The sequence below is a fragment of the Astatotilapia calliptera genome, chromosome 18, assembly GCF_964374335.1.
Source record: "Astatotilapia calliptera chromosome 18, fAstCal68.1, whole genome shotgun sequence".
Classification (NCBI taxonomy): Eukaryota; Metazoa; Chordata; class Actinopteri; order Cichliformes; family Cichlidae; genus Astatotilapia; species Astatotilapia calliptera.
The window spans coordinates 22,852,291-22,872,759 of NC_137439.1; the positions used below are offsets into that span (position 1 = coordinate 22,852,291).

Sequence of the window (20,469 nt, forward strand, 5' to 3'; positions counted from 1 at the left end):
AATAAGGTGTGGCTCAAGGATTTTGCACACTACTGTCTGTTGGCTGGTTTAGAAATAAATTGCTTGGGCAGCTACGATATTAACTTACAAAATATTCCACATTCTTCTCACAAGTATAGTATAATATTGTTTTCTCTCAGATCATTTTCTGTACTACTTTTAGTTGCATGGTTGTGCACTGTTTTGTTTCTTGTATCACGCTTGAGTGTAAAAAGCCTTTAACGCCTTTTCCCATTGTTCTCCACTGCTGATTACTGAATAAATAGCTTTTAATCAAGTGTGGGGTGGGGGTTTAAAGAGGTATTACGCAAACAATAAAAATACCCACTGGTGCAGATTATAGCTTGCAATACTTGTGATAAACGCTAGGGGGAAGCAAAAAGCAGATGTGACTGTTGAGCCTGCTAGAAATAAATAAACAGAGGAAGTGTGTTGTTTACGCCTACTCTGGGTTCAAGATGGCTACTGGAGACAACAGCGGCAGGCCTCCTTGCCTCAGTTTCTCTGGTCCGGGTCCTTTGGGAAACAGCCAACCCAGCAACAGTGTTTTCTCCATGCCCGCATCCAACGGCGGAGGGGTCGGTGCAGCTGGGGGGCCGCAGGGAGCCGCGAGGCGGCCCAACCCGCAGCTTGGGCCTGGAGGGGGAGACGGCAACGGTGTTTCGACCGGAACTCAACCGACTGCGCAGAACTCCCTGCAGCAGCCCGTTGCGGCAGGTGCTGCGGCAGCCGGAGCAATGGCCTCTCCGGCGTCCAACATGGCAAGCACCGCGGCGTCAAACGCCTCTCCGGCGGCGGCACCGACGGCCACTCCGGCGGCCGCCTCCGTGCTGGTGTACCGAGAGCCAGTGTACAACTGGCAGGCAACGAAGAGCACCGTGAAAGAGAGGTTCGCTTTCCTCTTCAACAACGAGGTGCTCAGTGACGTTCATTTTTTAGTGGGCAAGGGGATGGGAGTTCAAAGGATACCGGCACACAGGTAAGAGGATTAAGTGGGGGGGGAAGAGGCTCTGCAAGCAGCTCTGCAAGCGACTTTATCCCTGCCTCTGTCTCTGCTGCTGTCAGGTTCGTTCTGGCTGTGGGCAGCGCAGTGTTTGATGCCATGTTCAACGGGGGAATGGCGACCACGTCAACGGAGATCGAGCTCCCAGATGTGGAACCAGCTGCCTTTCTGGCCTTGCTAAAGTAAGGAGCCGAGCGTCTTTAACACGACGCTCACCTTAAAGTGGGCGTGGTTTTATACCGATCAGTCACAACATTAAAACCCATGACAGGGATGGGCACCTGACAATGGGACCTGTGAGGTATTGGGATATGTTAGGCTATGGGGGACGGTCAGCACCTGATTGTGGCTTCTTGGAAAGAACAGAAAGTAAGGACATTTGTGTTTGTTTGATTTCTTTCTTTGTCTTATACCGTTGGGGAGCCTTCTTATTTCCCTTTAAGTGGTGCCACGATTGTAAGTTGTGAAAATGCATTTGTGGATTGCAGTGATGGAAAACTTGCCAAATCTGGTCTGGGGCTGAACTCTATCCTCCAAGATGACCGCACTTGCTCCCACAGAGTGGGGTTTATCAGAGACTGCCTCCAGAATTTGGAAGTAAAGAGGATTGAATGGCCGGCCTGCAGCCCTGATCTCAACCCCACTGAACCCTTGTGGGATCAGCCTGGACATGCTGTTCATGCCAGAGTGACCAGCACAACTGCACTGGCTGATATTCACACTCTCACCTCTGCTGCTCAACCCACAAAAGCATCTTCCTTACAAATGTGGAAATAAACAGGCTTTTTTGTGTTTAGTTGATAACTTTGTGTTTAGTTGATAACTTAATTGTTGTAACAATGGTATAAGGATTTTGCCAAGAAGCATTGTTACAACAATTAAGTTATCAACTAAACACAAATTTCCTTACTTTTTTTGCTAAGTTTAGAAAAGTGGGTCGGAGCATCTCCAGCAGGCCTTGGCAGAACTGGGAACCCATAAGATTAAGCAGTGAGTTAGTGACAGGGTCATGAATAACCAAAGGCTCAAGGGGGAGCAAAAACACATAAATCTAAAAATTGCTGTAGTTGCTGGTTATGATAGATTGGTTCATTGCAGCTCATTGAATACTGGTCATAGTGGCCGTGCAGACTCCTGCCCACTGACAATAGCTTAAAGCAGGCATCAGAACTGCATCAGTGGAGGAATGTGACCTCAGTCAATAAACGTGTTGAGGTTAGAAGAAGGTAAGCTGGCAGGTGCAGTGAGCCAGAGCTGTTTGGTGGCAAGATATTGGCCAGGTGGTGTTAATGTTGTGTCTGATCTGCTGCTATTCATAATCGTAATTGAATATTAGGGCATATACACATGCACAGTAACTGTAATGCAATAACATGTGTAATCTGCCATCTTTCTGCAGGTTTCTCTACTCTGATGAAGTTCAGATAGGGCCTGAGACGGTGATGACCACACTCTATACGGCAAAGAAGTATGCAGTTCCAGCCCTGGAGGCTCACTGTGTGGAGTTCCTGAAGAAGAACCTCAGAGCAGACAATGCTTTCATGCTGCTGACACAGGTATGCCTTTGAAAAATGGCTCCACCTTTTGGCTTTTGAGTGCGATACTGTATTTTCAGCATTCCTGTGCAGAGCATGTGTTAACGATTTAGTCCATCTTATTGAACTTCAAGTTACGCATGTCTAAGCATAAACTACGCTACAACCTTTTGCAGATTGCAGCTGTCATCTTAAACCTTTAACTTATCTGTGTATTCAAAATAATTTGTAATTTCAGGCACGGTTGTTTGATGAGCCACAGCTTGCAAGCCTCTGCTTGGAAAATATTGACAAGAACACTGGAGACGCGCTTGCCGCTGAAGGCTTCACAGACATAGATCTGGGTAATTTGTCTTTGTTATTGTGAGCGCCATTGTGTCCAAGTTTTGTATTTCAGAGTAACAGTGTAATATTTTTTTGTCATCCTTTTCTTCTCTAGACACACTGGTGGCAGTTTTGGAGAGAGATACTCTGGGAGTGAGGGAGGTGCGTTTGTTTAGTGCTGCAGTTCGTTGGGCCGAGGCCGAGGCGCACAGGCAGCAGTTGCAGCCAACGCCCGAAAACAAGCGTAAAGTCCTGGGAAAAGCTCTCACACTCATCCGGTTCCCTCTCATGACCATCGAAGAGTTTGCTGCAGGTGGATGGGAACATTTTTAATCAGTTTTTTAAGAAGCATTTCCCTCTCCTATAAACACACACTGTGATTTAGTCTTTGACGTGTGTCCTCGGGTTGCATCCCTTTCCCTCCAGGTCCAGCACAGTCCAGTATCCTGACTGACCGGGAGGTGGTGAGTCTCTTCCTGCACTTCACAGTCAACCCGAAGCCACACGTAGATTTCATTGACCGCCCTCGCTGCTGCCTCCGCGGAAAGGAGTGCAGCATCACACGTTTTGGTCAGGTGGAGAGCCGCTGGGGCTACAGCGGCACAAGTGACCGCATACGGTGAGTCAGGAGCGTTTTAAAACCATAACTATAGATTCTGTCTTTTTACGAAAAACGTAAAATATGAAAATATGGCGTCGTGTATAAATATGACAAGTAATTCAATAAAAGGTTAATAAGGTGAATGAGTGAAAGTATTAAAAATACTATTAAAGTATTTTTCAAAATACAAAATCAGTCAAGACTACATAATTTAAAAAAAAAGACTTTTTAAAAAATTACTTTTTCCATCCACTGCCATTAACTCAACATCCTCATTGACAGTATAATCAAATTCACCATGTTCTTTGAAAAAAATGATAAGAAGTTTATTGAAATGTAACTAATAATACTAACAGTGGTCGTACGGCCTCAGTTTGATGAGCTTTTTCTATAATCACATGCAGTACTGGCTAGAAAACTAAAGAAGGAACATGTTTATATTCTATATATTTGTTTTGTTTTGTTTTTTTGTTATTCACAGGTTCTCTGTAAACAGAAGGATATTCGTGGTTGGTTTTGGGCTATATGGCTCAATACACGGACCCACAGATTATCAAGTCAACATACAGGTATGGTCTTTAAAACCTTTCTCTCTAAACATATTCTTGTTGGTTTTCCTCCTTGGTGTGAATATGATAATCGCAGTTGCGTATGGCCCAAAAAATCTGCACCCTTTAGAGACCCTTTGGAAAAAGAGGAACCCTTGAACTGGTTCAAAAGGAACCCCAGGGTAGTTTTTGGTGGTGATAATGTGATCAAACCTCAATCCAACCCAACTACCTGGTGTACCCTGCAAGTTCAGCTAGATGCCTTCTTGTAGCCTGGGATGCTTTATATTCTGGGATGCAGCACAGTGCACAAACTGTAGCAGCTAGCCAGAGAATGAACTGAGGCCTCACTTGGAGTTGGAGACTTTTATCCATTGGTTCAGAGCACATCATCTTCTTCCCATGTTTATTTTTGTTAATTGCATCTCAGGCAATAAGTAGACCGAACAGTCTCACGTGGTTTGTAATGATGCATTTTGGTCCGCTTGGAGTTTTCTCTTCGGGAAAAGAAATCACACCATTTGGTAAAAACTGCAAAGTCCTCATCAACTGATTCATAGCACAGTAAACAAGCAGTTATTGTGAAAAGCTTTTCTGTCTGGTTGTAATGGAGGTGGTATATGCATTTTCCAGATCATTCACACAGACAGTAACACAGTGCTGGGGCAGAACGACACAGGCTTCAGCTGTGATGGCTCAGCAAACACCTTCAGAGTCATGTTCAAAGAGCCAGTGGAGATCCTACCCAATGTCAACTACACTGCCTGTGCCACACTCAAGGTATGTAATGTCAAAAACATTTAATACTTGAAGCAGGAAAGCACAAGTACTGCACTGTTCAGCATATTTTTCTAATTTGTTTAATTTTTTACATTTTGACCAGGACATGTCCTTCACTGTACGTATATAACAAATATGTAGGACTGCTTTCCTGCATTTGCTCAGTATGTCATTTAATACTTTTAGGCTGGACAACTGCAATTCATTACTATCAGGCTGTCCTAGAAACTCCTTGAAAAGTCTTCAGTGGTTGATCCAAAATGCTGCAACCAGACTGCTGACACGGACTAGAAAGAGAAAGCGTATTTTTCCCATACAATCTTCTATTCATTGGCTCTTCACACCATATAATTAGGGCTGACCCTGAATCATTTAATCATTAGTTATTATCAATGTCTGGCTCTCTCTCTCCTTTGGTGTTTTTTCCTCTCTTTCCCTCCCATCACCCCCAACCAGTCATGGCAGATGGCTGCCCCTCCCTGAGCCTGGTTTCTTCCTGTTAAAGGGGAGTTTTTTCCTTCCCGTTGTTGCCAGGTGCTTGCTCATAGGGAGTTGTTTGATTGTTGGGCTTTTCTTTATTCCCTTTTGTTGTGATTTGGCACTATATGTGAATAAAACTGAGTTTAATTTTCTGTCTTACAGGGTCCAGACTCTCATTATGGCACTAAGGGAATGCGAAAGGTAACTCACGAGTCGTCATCCACTGGCACAAAGACATGTTTCACCTTCTGCTACGCAGCAGGCAACAACAATGGAACCTCCGTAGAGGACGGACAGATTCCCGAGGTCATCTTCTACACATAGTCACCTCAGACATTGCAACAATCTTCCATCAAATGTGACAACCGTGACACCAGCGAGCGCAGGGCCGCACCTCAGCAGCTGTACTGGGGACTAATCTGTCAGACTTCATACTGCTCCCTCCATATCGCGCACAACTGTTGGCAACATGGGAAGGCAAACAACCTGGAAGCGTTGTAGGTCACTACATGGGTCAAAGCTTGTCATTTGAGATGTCTTTCTCCTTCTCAGTGGCTTTCCTTTATCCCATTGTGTTATATTGACACCAGCCTCTGAAATTGACTGGAACTGACTCCACTTAGAAACAAGAGGGAAGGAGAAGCCTCTCAGATTATTCACAGTATCAGTGTCACTGCTGTGGATTGATAAAGGCTTAAACTGTATGATTCCTCTTTCTGTGCTCCACAGCATTAACACAGAGGAGAGTCTCAACTGTATGAATGTACAGTTTATCAGATTTGCCAAGAAAAGATCCTCATCACTGTTTAGTACAGACTAGAATCCCACATTAGCTGTAACTTCCACATACTGACAGACCTCATAGGCTTTATGAAATCTTGGTAAATTTGAACCAAACTTCATGTTAATCTTAACAATATGGTTAGGGGTAAGAATGATTACTTTTTGGGTTTCTACATACAGTACAATCTGTGATTTCTTGTGTCCTTGCTTGGTAGTTGCCTATATCCAAGATAACCTTGCACTTCTTGGCCTTGCATATGTTAATTTGGTTGTTGTATGGATGCACACTAACTCTTCAGATATGTTTCTTTTATGCTTTGTTTTAAAAAGTGTGGGTGGAACAGCTTTCCCGTCTCTGTATGGAAGTGAGAGGGTTGTATATTAAAGTGGCATTTATTAACATTATATATGTAACTTGAATTGCGCATTGATTAAAGAGTGAAGAAAAAACAATTATCGTCCTTGTATTTTGTCTGCAAAATGGAGAGAACTGGAGAAAATCTTCACCCACAGTGTAAAATATTTGACTCCCCTAGTCTGAAGGAAATAATGTTCACCTGCAACCACAGACAGAACATATATCATCCTCTTAACTACCAGACCTCACTTACTGAAGTCAAATTCAAAGTAAGCAGAGAAAGGAGAAAAAAAAAGTTAGGGGTAAAAAGAAAAAAGTTTTGCTCACTATCTGATAATCATCTGAGTTTTATTAGATCATTGTTTTTGTCAAATTTACATTTAAGACCAAATACATTTTGTTTTCTGGTTTAATCCTAAAGAAATGTTTTTATTTATATATATATATATATATATATATATATATATATATATATATAAAAATAAATAAAAGCAGGAAATAGAGAGAAAATCTGAGAAGCAGCAGAAAAAACCCTCTAGAGCAAAAACAACATTTTAGGAGTCACATTTTCATCATGAGTTGTTTTTATTCATTACATCCACTGAACAAACGTCCATTCCAGTGCGTTTCACTTCTTAACACTTTTATTGTGATTGCCACGCTTTAATCTGGCCATGATCCATATAAATATGCATTATTGCAGCAGTATCACAGTGCACTGTACAGGCCCAACCCGGCAGATACGTAGAAGGAGAAGGGGGACGATGTGAAGGAATAGAAGAAACAAGGAATTGATAATACAGCTGCTTTGATCCAATTGCTCCCCCAAACCCTTGCCCTAGGCACTTGGTGTACTGTAGCTGTGAAATGAAAAAAAGCATCGCTGCTTCCACTAGCCTACAATGGAAGCTTAAGCTTTGTTTCTGCTTCGCGCTCAAAGATGAAACAATTGGTGCGATGTACCTTTAAGCCTGTGCAAAGATTTGAAAGTGCCCACGGGGTAGGGTTTAGAGAATGATTTGGTATTTTCTAATCCGGGGTGAGTGGTTACAATTTGTCCAAGTAGTTGTCGAGGGCAGGTATGCCCTCTTTCAGACCTTTGCGTTTCCTAATTTCAGCGACAACTTGGCAGGGCCTGCTGGCAGGGTCGCTGGGGTCTCCCTGGAGAATCTGCCAGTGATCAAATACGCACTGGGGGAAGGCCTGGCCTCCAGTGTTACTGCGCAGGTCAGCTGTGAACCCTGGAGGTCAGAAAAACAGATAAAAGCATTATTTCAAATAGAATAGCTTCATATACAAAGACAGCAACTCTGTCAGCTGAAACTAAGTTGCTGGATATGCCCTTTACATTTGTCTTAAACATGTTTGTTGAGACATTTACCAAGTTTACCAAGCATGTTTAAGATACCAGACTGAGATGATTTGAAGATGGGTGAGGTGGCCGTAAAGGGATGGACATGGTCAGCAACAATACTCAGGAAGGCTGCGGTGTTTAAATAATACTAAGTTGGTACTAAGGCATCCAAGGTGTGCCAAGAAAATATTCCTCACACCATTACACTATCATCACCACCTCTTCTGCTACTGTAGCCCAGCTGATGTGTTGTGCATTCAGAGATGCTTTTCTGCATATCTTGGCTGTAATGAGTGGTTATTTAAGTTGCCTAACTGGATGTTTTATCTTTTTCACACCATTCTCTGTAAACTCTACAAACGCTTATGCAGGAAAATCCCAGTAGATCAGCAGCTTGTGGTTCCATCTGGACCGAACAACCATGCCACAGTCAAAATCACCTAAATCACCTTTCTTCCTTATTCTGATGCTCAGTTCGAACTTCAGCAGGTTTCTTGACCATGTCTACAAGCCTGAGGATAAGACGCTGCCATGCAACTGATCAGTTGATTCGACAGTTGTGTTGATAAGCTGTTAAACGGTGAGCCCGATAAAAAGGCACGTGAGTGTATATCTTCACAAACATTTCAGAGATCCACTTTAGCTTTTAGACCTCTCCAGTCCCTCTTTTACCTAAGCCCTCCTTTCCAGCTGAGAGTTAAAACCCACCACAAAAGACTGCAAGCAGTATCGACTGAAACTCACCAAAGGATTCATTGACTGGCAGGTAGGCTTTCACCACAAACATGGGCGTGCCCATCACTTGGGATTCCTCAAAGACATGACCTCGTTTCCTGTTCAACACGCCATAGATCCCACCGACAACCTGCTCTGGGCACTGCATGGACAAGAGGCACGGCCACAGATAGTTACTAAAGTTACTAAAATGTTTTTCCTTTCAGAATATAGAAGAGCTCCAAAAAATTACAAGCCTGTGTTCAAGCAATGTCCAGGCGCCCACTCTAGTCCAAACACCAACCTGAATCTCCACAAGATAAACCGGCTCCATGAGCCGAGGCTGAGCAGTGAGCTGGCAGGCGTACAGGACCCTGCGAGCTGTGGGAATAATTTGTCCTCCCCCGCGATGAATGGCGTCTGCGTGCAGTGTCACATCATGAATGTCAAAGCGAATTGCGCGCATGTTCTCCTCACACAGTGCACCCTGCAGGGCGAGGACAGAGACAGGAGTGTGTGAACGCAAGGTTATAAATAGCTAGCTGTTTTACAGTCTAATAAGAATTTAAAATGCAACACGAGTATGAATTAATTAGCTGCCCACCTCCTTAGTTGCCCACTGGAAACCAGCCACTACGCTGTCCTTGATCTCATTGAGGTATTGAACCCCTTTTGTCATGTCTATCAGCAGGTTGGGCCCGGTTCCATCTGGACCGAAGCACCAGATCTTCCTGGCTTCTGTCACCTCCCACTCATACTTGTCAGCAAGGTAACGTGCACGGGCTTTGAGCTCCTGCCGAGCAGTGACATCCCCTTTCTCGATATCTTCAGCCAGGCCGTCGGGGAACGGACGGGACTTCATGAAGAGACGATTGTGCTTGTTGGGGGACTTGGACAGACACAGCTGGTCGGATTCTTCCGTCACCGTCTCTCTGTAAGACACCACTGGGTCGGATTTCTACAAAGAGGTAAAGAATTGGTCAGGATTGATGGTATGAGCAATACTTCAAAAATATGGGAATAAAATGTATATATATTTTTTATTTTATCTAATTCTAGCCCCACATAATCAGTAAGGCTATGTAAAGCTCTTATGTTTAGCATTTGAAAGCTACTTGTCCTAATTGAGTGGTTGTCAAACTGTGCACAAGCAGAGGAAAAATATTAAATGAAATTAGCAAATAAATATGATTGATGTCTGCAATCACAAGTTTTATTGTGATTAAAAGTGAACCTGGATTATATGTAGTCTCAAGAATGAGAGAGAAAGAAAAGGCAAAATTAAATCAGTCCTAAGGGGTTGAAAAACAAAGCTCGTGCAGAAGTAGCAAAAACTGCAGTTCCTCTAGTCACCACTTGAGGCTGGCTCCAACATCTAGCCAATCCCCTTAGACCAGGGGTAGGCAACTCCAGGCCTTGAGTGCCGGTGCCGAGGAGGTTTTAGATGTGTCCATGATCCATCACAGCTGATTTAAAGGGCTAAATGACTCCTCAGCATTTCTTGAAGTTCTCCAGAGGCCTGGTAATGAACTAATCATTTGATTCAGGTGTGTTAACTGAGGGTGCGATCTAAAACCTGCAGGACACCGGCACTCAAGGCCTGGAGTTGCCTACCCCTGCCTTAGACTAACATGTTAAAATGGTCAACTTTACTGCATTAAAAAGCACATTTATAGCCTGGTTCAAAAAACGGTTCTGGCCTTTATGAAGAGTTACCCCACTTATAACAACTCTGAGTGGGGTGATTATTTTTCTTTAATAACTCATCTACCCTAATAATTGATTTGATAGGCAGCTGGAGCCAGTCAGAGTCCACTAGGCCTCATCCACTACTTCAAGTCATTAAAGTGGACCTCTTCTTTTTAATGGGTTACCTGATTAATATTACTGCTTGCTGTGTGGTACAGACCACCCATCTATCTAAACACAACAGTTTAAATTGTATTCAGGTTTATAGTTCGGATTGTCTGTCGTGAGGCTGCTTTTCATATATGTGACGTAAACAAATCAGTACTTGTAATAGCTATTAATATTAACCTTGCATCAGTGACCTGTCTTGCACCTTGCCAGTAAACCTCTACTCCTTTGCTCACCTTCAGTGGAATGCAGGCGTGGTCCTCCTCCAAGTCCTTCAGGCAGATCTCCAGGTGAAGCTCTCCTGCTCCAGCGATGATGTGCTCCCCGGACTCTTCGATGATGCACTGCACCATGGGGTCTGACTTAGCCAGACGCTTCAAGCCCTCCACTAGCTTGGGCAAGTCAGCAGGATTCTTGGCCTCCACGGCCACTCGGACAACAGGGCTCACGCTGAACTTCATCACTCTCATGTTGTGGGCCTGAAGATGGAATCGATGAGTGATAAGACTAGATTCTTTTAAGGTTTGTTTTATCAGGAAGCCACACCAAATAATGACTCCGTGTTAATAGCTATTGATTCATTTGTCATGCCTCGGTTTTTAAACTAGAGCACACTCTGTGTAGATACAGAACAAAGGGAAAGTGACACGCTACCTGTTCAAAGGTGGTAATAGTTCCAGTCTTAACCAGGAACTGGTCTACTCCAACAAGACCCACGATGTTGCCACAGGGAACATCTTCAATAGGCTCCACATAGCGACCCATCATCAAAATAGTCCTAGATTGACGTGGTGATAAAATAAGAAGGATATAAAAAAAAGAAGAAAGGGGAGTCACACATTCTGAGCTTTTCCTACTATCTTGGACCTGTACTGTGTACAGTTTGTAGATAAACATGCCCACCTCTGGATGGGTTTGATGTAGAGGTCTTCCTTCTTGCCAGGGGTGAAGTTTGGCCCCATGATGCGCACCTTCAGCCCTGTGGACACGCAGCCAGAAAACACACGGCCGAAGGCATAGAAACGACCCTTGTCACTGGTTGGGACCATCTTGGAAATATACATCATCAGTGGGGCCTTAGGATCACAGTTCTTAATACCTGAGAAGAGAGTTTCGAAGTTGTGAATTTACCACAGTCAAAATAAACAGTGATAATTCTTCTAAAGCTACTTAATAATAATACAAATACTTTTAATTGAATTGAGTCACGTGAAGGTGTTCTACTGACCCATGGCAGCCTCGTCATCTCCGGGCCCTTCGTAGAGCAGCTCACAGCGGTATTTCTGCGCAGTGACGGGGGAGGGCAGGTGGATGGTAATCATCTGGAGCAGGGCCTCTCCGGCAGGGAGCCAGCGTCGCATTACAGCCTTCAGCAGGGGCTTCCCCTCCTTCTCTTTGTCCTCTGAGTCAAGTTTGACATCCAGCTTTTCAATTAGCTTGGCTGTCTCTTCTTTTTTGAAATTCATGATGGCATCAAACACCTAAGAGGTCAATGAGAAAAAGGACAAAAAAAAAAAAAAATTAGGGCATTAATCAAAGGCAGTGACTTTTCAGACTCTACTTAAAGTCTAATCATCTTAGTTTGGATCCAGTCACAGTCTGGATCTGAAATGTCTGAAATTTAAGAGCTTTAAATCCCCTTTTAACAATGTTAGAAACATAAAAAATACACAATTTGCTGAAATAAAGCATCTTTAGTACATTCACCTTAAAGATGGGATCCAAAACAAGCTGGCAGAAAGTTCGAGGTAATTTCTGACCATCGGGGCCGGTGGCGGTCTTACTGAATTTTCCAGCACTTGGATCGAAATATCTGGAAAATGCAATGAAATTATTATATAAAAATATGTTGCCTGAATATCACTTGCTGCCCACTGTCTTGTATTAATGCTTAAATTTTAAAGAACCACTAAACACCACCTGAACATTGACACAGAAAAAGGGGTGTGGTCCATGTACAAGCATCCTTCTTAACACATGCAGCACCTCTGATGTACCACACTGTAACCAGAGAGGGCACTGTACGTGCACTCGTGTTCACCTTTCTCCCCACAGTTTCTTCATCATGTCCTCCACTTTCTTGCACCTCTCTGCTGGTCCCAGCTGTGCAACTCCTTTAGCAGCAAACTTAGCCACATACATCTCAGCGAACTGCTTCAAGGTGAAAGCCCATCCGTGGAGGCCCGAGCCAAAGCCAACTGTTCCAATAACAGGGTCAATCTGAGGAATAAATGATAGCATTCATTGTAACTACCCATATATTGAAAGTTTTAGAAGGTATTTTACCAGCGTAAGTATGTATTCACCATAATGTTCCCCATGGGTCCACCCTCATCCTCTCCATAGGTGGAGATAATGACGTTAACGTTCTCCACAATACGCTGGAAGGTCTGATAGAGCTCATCTGGCTCCAGCTGCAGCTCAAGCAGGGCCCGGTCCATCTTGTTCATCATGAGAACCGGCTTTATGCGCTCAGCGATGGCCTGACGCAGTACGGTCTCGGTTTGCACGCACACACCTGTCAGTGGAAACAAACAGGTAAGCCTCAGTGCGTACGAGTGTGTATGTGAGTGACAGGACGAGTGTTTTATGTCTAATTACCTGAGACACAGTCCACCACAACCAGGGCTCCATCAGTTACTCTAAGGGCAGCGGTGACCTCAGAAGAGAAATCAACGTGACCCGGGGAATCGATCAGGTTGATGAGGAAGCCGTTTCCGTCTTTGCTCTGCTTGATAAACGCCAAGTCGTTCTCTCCAAGCTCATAATACATGGAGATGGCCCTGAAAGAGAGTGAGAGAACATAGAAAAACCTTGAGATGTGTTAACTCTGCACTGATAAATTTAACGATTTATGTAAATAAATCTCAAAAACTGCACTCACACGGATGAGTCAGACCATCCTCTAATAAAAGAGACAGCAAAGACTTTCAGCTGCTACTAAGTGTCCTGACTGCATAGATTTGAATTAATATTTGGTGATCTCTGCTGGTGCATTTATTATATACAAACATCCATGTGTAAATCTCTAAAACAGTGTTTTTTAACACCTCTCTAAATTTGGAACAGAGAAACAATTCTGCAAGTCAAATATGGTACTTAACGTGTGTCGATAAAGTATAACACCACGAGCAACTTACAAATAAAACAAGTGCTGTGATTATGAACCAATCAAGTATGAGATGCATGTTCCAATTAAATACACAGCACAGCCCGCCGCCTTTAGAAACGATGTGTACCTTGAGGTTAAAATACATAACACAATTTCATAACAATAATGAACTCAGTATGGCACAAATATTTCTTATTTTGGTAATGTACTTACTATAGCCCTTCTTTTTATCGGACATATATGCCCTACAAACACAACCAAACAGGGAGATCTGACAGCTGAAGGCCAAGTACGTCTTCTTTTTGAGTCAAGGTCTTAGTATGATTGATGAGTTATTATGTGTACCCAATATTTCCTGCCAAAGATAGAACAGTATTGATCGCTTCCAATCAGTATATTTGTCTATGACACAGACTATATATAAGGGATGGCCACACTTGCCAGTCGCAACCTGAAATACTCTTTACGTGCTTTATTATTTATTATCCTCAAAGTCAGATAATAATTTTAAAAAAGGAAGATCAAACTGTATAAAATAAGACTTGTGTTTAGAGAACGAGGCCACAAAGTCATCAGGTAAATGTTTCCTGAAGCAGCATTGTCATTTTCTTTTACACTTCTTCACAATCAAACATCTTTTGGAACCAAAGAAGTCGCCCCCTGCTGGCCATTAGAAAGAATGCTGAATTTTAGCTTCACATTTGAGAACCCTAAGCAACACCCATGTCTCTCCTCTGCATTTTTACTCATTGATTAAAGTTTGAGTGTGATGTCAGCGTATAGAAATATCAAAATCAAACCCACACAGATCTGATCAGGCAGATGACGAGAATTTGGGAGGTTGAACGCGTAATAAAAATATTTAAATTAACCAGTACTGTTAGGATAAATTATGAATAGTTCCTGCTACAAACACAAAGCACATACGTAGATTTGATGGTGATGCAGCGCTCCTGCTCGTCTTTGCGTGTGTCTGTGAAGCGGGTTTCTCCGGCACGGGACGATGCAATGATCCCCGCTTTGGATACCAGCGAGTCGGTCAGCGTGGACTTCCCATGATCCACGTGTGCGATCACGGACATGTTTCTGATGTTGGACTTTTTGTCCATGATGGCACGGATCTGATCCACCGTGAAGTTCACCTGGAGGGAGGGTTGGAGATTTAGAAGGGGAGGGGAGCAGGGTGGCTACAGTCATCCATTTCCAACTAGCACAGGCTCATTTTATTCATCATATGCATCTATTTCTGTCCACTACCAGCTCTCCCCAGCCGCTCCGAGAAGAGTTATAAAAAGAAAGACATGTTTGAAACTGAACCCAGGAAGAAGGAGAGTGGACACCGCTTAAAGACTTTACCTCCTGATTTCCAGAATTACTGAGTCACCATTCACCATGTGGCAACTGAGTGGGGGTGAACGCAATGTACCACAATTGCAAGAAAACACGGTCTCTTGATTTTAGACCTTAAACTAAATCTACAGAAAGAGTGTTAACCACTAAGTTTGCTATTTAATGTGTAATATATGAAGAGGGCAGTCCTCTAAGATGACAAGATGACAGTTTGTCTAGCAGTGGGTTGTTAAGACTATATAAAACCATCCCCATAATCCTCTGTAAATAAAAAATATGAAGAAAACAAGGTCCAGTGTCCCTCAAAGCTTTCCTAGCAGAACAAATGTATTCATCAATTCAGAAATATCACACTGGATATATAAATGAACACAACCAAAGACTCTTTTGGTGAAATAATTCATTTTTACATCACCCACTGCTGCAAAACACTCAGATGAAATGCGGTGCAGCTCTCTGAGTGTGACGTAGTGCAGCCTGCCTATATGTAATAACACGTTTCCATCGCTTCTTAAATAAAAAGCAATGACGCAATCTCTTCTAATCAAATGAAAATCTACATTTCCCCCCCACACACAAACAGAGCTGATGACATTTACATTAGACATGCCATGGCCATGTGCGTTCCCTCTGTGGGCAGCTGTATTAACGTGATATTTCTGCGGTCATGCCAGAGCAGCGTGATATTAAAGGCTTTGCAGTGGACGTCACAGTGAGAGCTGAGCGGCCCGTGCACTGGAGGCCACAGCCCTGCGTTATCGGCCGGCTGTTGCGCATGTTATAACGGCGCACAAACAGAGCCCTTATCCGATCACATAACACCACCGGGCATCGGCATCCATTTCACGGACCTGACGGGATCCGGTGCGGCTGCAGTCGGAGCCTACAACTCATAACGGTTGTTGGGTGCAGCATTTGACAGCGTGTTTTCCCTCGCTGCTACAAATACATTAAAGGCATCATCTATACATTTAAGGCTCTAGTTTCACTCACCATGTTGTCTGCAGGTCGTGGGTCTTTATGTGCGACGGGTTATTGCCGTAGTCGCTGCCTCTGAGGACAGGCAGTCCCGGTGGTGACAGGAGAGGCGCTGCTGCTGCTGCTGATGCGGCTGCCGTGTAGCGGTGTCCGGTCAGTGACTGCAGCTGCAGGGGGCGCTGCAGCTCAGCAGCCCGTCACATATCACATGTCCGTGGCGCTTTGCCATGTTATCCTAATACGTCCGTGCTGAGTGCGTGTGCGTGTGCGCGTGTGAGTGCCCGGCTGTGTTTGTGAGTGCGTGAGAGTAAGAAGGGCGCACTTCTGTTGACTTAACCATGTATGTTTGTGCCTCCAGCTGCCACGAAAGATCCAAAACTTAAGAACAAGTACTTTTGTACAGTTGATATTTACATTGTTAGAAAGTAACATAATCGAACCAAAATGCACTAAAGTGAAAAGATAAAGTGGTTTGGCAACAGAGATGACCACTTTCTAAAGGAGGTAATACCAACTGAAGCTTTATTCAGTGATTAGTTTCTATGGCTTCAGCTATACAGACAGACAAACCTTTATTGTAATCCAGTCTATACACAAACAGTGTATAGACGCGAAGACACGTTTCCTGTGCAAACGGTGCGGTAAGGTCCATATAAAGGATACAGAATTAATTAAACATAAATATGGATATCAGTATAAATATATACTGCACATTAGATTTCTTTGCGTTAAAGCTTTAACTCAACATTAAAAAAGAGCTTCATTCGAATCACGCATTTCTGTGGTATAGCATTTGATAACATAAGTCCAGATTTTATAGAATTTGTATTGCTATTTGCTGTGTTTTGAGTAAATACTAAATATTTTGTGTATGGTTTTGGAATATCGTTGACACATTGATTGCATTTGAGACTTACCACACTACCACACCTATATATTGTTTTTGGACTTAAAAACTTTTATTTATTTGTTAATTTATGTATGTATTTATTAACAAAAAATACATTTATTTCTTTGTACACACACAAAAAACAAAATTCAATTCAATTCAATTTGTTACAGTGTGTACTGGCCTAATTGTAATCGTAAACATATGAAAATTCCGCAGGATTTCACTGTCAGTGCATCTGTTTAACCACACCGTCTGGTCCACTTCTCTTTAGCCCACCTAAGGAGCCAACGATGCATTAGAAAGCATGTATTACTGTTGTTTGCTTGTATTTCTCCGTATCTTAGCGTGCAGCTGCTTCTGGGCGTGTCAGTGAATGACGTTTAGCAGCACTTGGAGAGTGCGATGCATGCTAGAGCCAATTTCACAGGAAAGCCTTATCCGCAGCAAAAACTGAATGTTTCCTTCCTTTTTTTCCCATGCTCCGCCTCTTCCCCCCCAAACATTTTGATGTACACCTCCGCCTCTGAAATATCGATCCCCGTGGAATAAAGCAGGCCACTGCTAGACAGGGCGCCGTAGCAGTCCTCCACCAGCTGAGGGCAGAGCAGGACAAAACATGTTTGGGAGGTGCCAAGATATGTGGAATGGGACACTGAAATGAAAACTGAGTAATGTAAAGAACACATTTAATCAATCTGGTGCAATAATAAGTAGCTCTGCCACTGAAACAATCCCTCCCCCTGTGATAACAATTGTTGGGGAGGGGGTATCTTTCTTATTAAACCAGTGGACTGTGCTCTACATGTCCAGAAAGGAAATAACTGAAAAATACATTATTCGTGGGTTTCCCATAATAAGCACATAATGGGCTCTCATGAGAGCAGATGATTATTATCTCTAAAGAAAGCTTTACTCATGAATTTCAGATGAAGATAAAACCACAAAGCAAACGATGCTGCAAGACGATTTCTTTTTTCAATGTTTATTTTTAGTTTTGAGCTTGCATTTATAATTTCTGCTCATAGTCTCTAAATGTAGAAAATCTTTTGTTAAAACTCCCTAAAATACATATCATTAGAAAGCTCTACTTTTTGTCTTCAGAGCACTATAAGAAGCAAAACAAATTTAAATTTAGTGAGCAACAATAAAAGATCTACACAGCTCCAAAGATTATTCATTGTATAATGCCCTTTTTAACACAAGGGAGTCCAGATATTAAAGTTTGTGGTGACTAAACAAGAACCAGTGGTTTCCATGGTCAGTGCAGCTGATAAAGCTGATATTACTGCAATATCACTGCGCAGTGTGTCACGTTTCCTCCAGCAGGGCTGACCTACTAAAACAGCAACGTTCACAGCAGAAAGAGCGTGCTGTCTGCAGTCGCATAGGCAGTGGTGTGCAGATTACTTCATCTGAAAAACGGTGTCTTTCATCTAATCATCAGATTTATGCAAAAGCTACAGAGGTAGTTTTCATAAACTCAGTGAAGTAGTCTTAAAATTGCAAAACAGTGGAGGACGATATCTTGATTGGCCTTTTAGCAGGAGTCTCTCTGAAGCTTTCGGTGTAGGACGCTGACTGCCACAGTGCAGCTTAAAGTGGAGCATGTCTGCCTTTTTTTTTCTTTCTTTCTTTTGTCAAACTCCAAACGGTGGGAAATATATTCCCTTTACTAGTCACAGGAGGATTTTACACATTAAGGGAACTGATTTCCAAACTTGGCAGTAGAAAAATGAATAGATAACATTAAATTTAAGAAATAACAAAAACTATCGATGTTATGATATCATATTTTTAAATGTAATAATAAACTTATAAACTGATAGAATCCACATGATGTGCCTGCGGATACTGAATTTAGATTTAAAATGAACATTTGGGGTTGTTACCTGAAGATCTTTAGGGAAATCAGAAAGCCAACGAAAAAAAATCTTACATGATTGAAAACAATTCCCAGTTGCATGTGGGCATTCGCTGCAAGCGTAGCGCTGAAGAAGCCAATTACATGACACTTGTAGCTGTGAGAGTGAGGAGAAAGCTGTGGATTATCTCATACTAGTGGCACACATGATGGGAAATTTCAAAAAGCAGACGCTGAGCTGGTACTCCGTTGTAGCTGTAGCTGAAGGCTGTGTTTAATCTTTGTCTCCTAATTGCAGAGTTTATGATTTTACCAATAACGTACAGTCAGCTCCACTAGAGACAGCGGACAAGCGTGTTTCTCCTGTTTGCACACACTAACAATTTCCCAGCTGTAGATATAGAACGATTTTGCTCACATTAGAGCAATTACTGAGCTTCAGATAAGAGCTAATGAAAATGCACTTTGTGGCTGGTTAAATGACCTTGATGTAAGCTTCAAACATGTTTTCAGCCCGTGACTTCACACCCATGGACCTGAAGAAGGCATTTCTTTGATCACTGCAGTAGCTGTGTATTTTTTATATGATTCTTTTGCTCTCCACACATCTTATTGAACACTTTCTTGCCAGGGAATAGGGTGAGCTGTGAGACCATTTCTGTGGAGCTGCAGTCACTGGTACCTGTGCAGGTCATTTCACTGGAAGAGAACTGACCGCATAAAAGTGATTTCATGGTATATTTCATTTTAAAACACCCTAAGGTGTCCAATAGATGTTCTTTTCCTTCACCCTAACCAACCTGCTCTCACATGGAGATATCTGAATATGCATTCACATTGTGATCTAATATGCAATAACAGTTACGTGTACTGAGCAGCAACTTATTCCTGGTATCTAGAGATGTGCTCAAAATGCCCCGGTTAGATAATCACTGCACTCAAAGTACTTTGATACTCTCTAATCTCCAGTTAGAACAACAATAAAGATAGCAGCGCTCTGCTGCCATTTAATTAGGCGTATTCATGAATATGTTGATTTTAAAGCAACTAATATACTTAAGAAGCAAGTCTTTGAAAAACTAAAGTATAGCGGTCATAATGGATTTGTACGGTGGCTTCACTGTGAGCGTTATTTTCTTAAGTAAGAAAGAGTCTAACACAGCAGAATATGCTAATACACCATCCATTTCCATTAGTCTCACCAGAGTGTATTTAAATAACCTTTTTTGGCCTTATACAACAGGGGCTTTTTGACATTTGAATTGTATTTTAGGTCTGGAAATCCAACCTAGCCTGTAAAACAAGCGTCTCCACCAAGCCTGGGAATCAGACACCTCAGAGAATTTGATTTATTCACATTATGCATGCCTGACAAACAAAAGATAAGAAAGATTTGCGTCCTTTCTGCCGTGCCACAGTTTCACTTTCGTTCTTCCCATAAAGTCCCTCTTCACTCTGACTTTTGAACAGCTTAGTAAAGGTAACAAAAAAACATAAATTCAGAACCCAAAGAAAATATCTGGCATCTCTGTCTGCTTCGAGCCATCTGATGAAGGCAAAAATGTCATATAAAATTATGTGAAGAGAAAGGAAAATGGCTTTGAATTATTTGAGCTACCAGGCTGTGTTCCCTCAAAGGTGTAGCGATGCTTTGAAGTTGATATGGCAATAGGAGGATTGAGCTGATGGTGTTCATTCTTAAAAGAATGCTGACTATTGATTGTGCTTATTCTGCTTTTAGACGGGTGTAATACTAAGTAGCTCTGCCACTGAAACAATCCCTTCCCCTGTGATAACAATGAGATAATCTCTGCCAATGTGCATGTTCCCCTTGTGTAATTGCTGGAAGAACACATTATGTAATATCTTTTGCTTCATGGGGCGTGCTAGCATGAAACAGATGCTGTTAATTATGACAGCAAAGATAAGGAACGGATAA

General features: G+C 42.6%; 2 protein-coding genes across 2 annotated transcripts; one reads left to right on the forward strand and one right to left on the reverse strand.

Annotated features, from left to right (window-relative positions):
• Positions 1-428: 428 nt before the first annotated feature.
• On the forward strand, positions 429-6,507 carry btbd2b (BTB (POZ) domain containing 2b). The gene is made up of 9 exons (XM_026148918.2): positions 429-979; positions 1,066-1,185; positions 2,403-2,559; positions 2,777-2,882; positions 2,978-3,175; positions 3,289-3,481; positions 3,945-4,032; positions 4,645-4,791; positions 5,434-6,507. Exons 1-9 carry the CDS (start codon positions 459-461, stop codon positions 5,593-5,595), a joined length of 1,692 nt encoding a protein of 563 aa, XP_026004703.1. The 5' UTR covers positions 429-458; the 3' UTR covers positions 5,596-6,507.
• Positions 6,508-6,978: 471 nt separating this feature from the next.
• Positions 6,979-15,946, reverse strand: LOC113010080 (elongation factor 2b). Its single transcript, XM_026148915.2, has 14 exons — positions 15,793-15,946; positions 14,377-14,591; positions 12,939-13,120; positions 12,644-12,855; positions 12,379-12,557; positions 12,045-12,150; positions 11,566-11,818; positions 11,241-11,436; positions 10,992-11,115; positions 10,574-10,816; positions 9,085-9,438; positions 8,785-8,967; positions 8,511-8,643; positions 6,979-7,653 (listed from the first exon to the last, which is right to left on the reverse strand). The coding sequence occupies exons 1-14, from the start codon at positions 15,793-15,795 to the stop codon at positions 7,460-7,462; spliced, it is 2,577 nt and encodes an 858-aa protein (XP_026004700.1). The 5' UTR covers positions 15,796-15,946; the 3' UTR covers positions 6,979-7,459.
• Between the last annotated feature and the right edge of the window lie 4,523 nt (positions 15,947-20,469).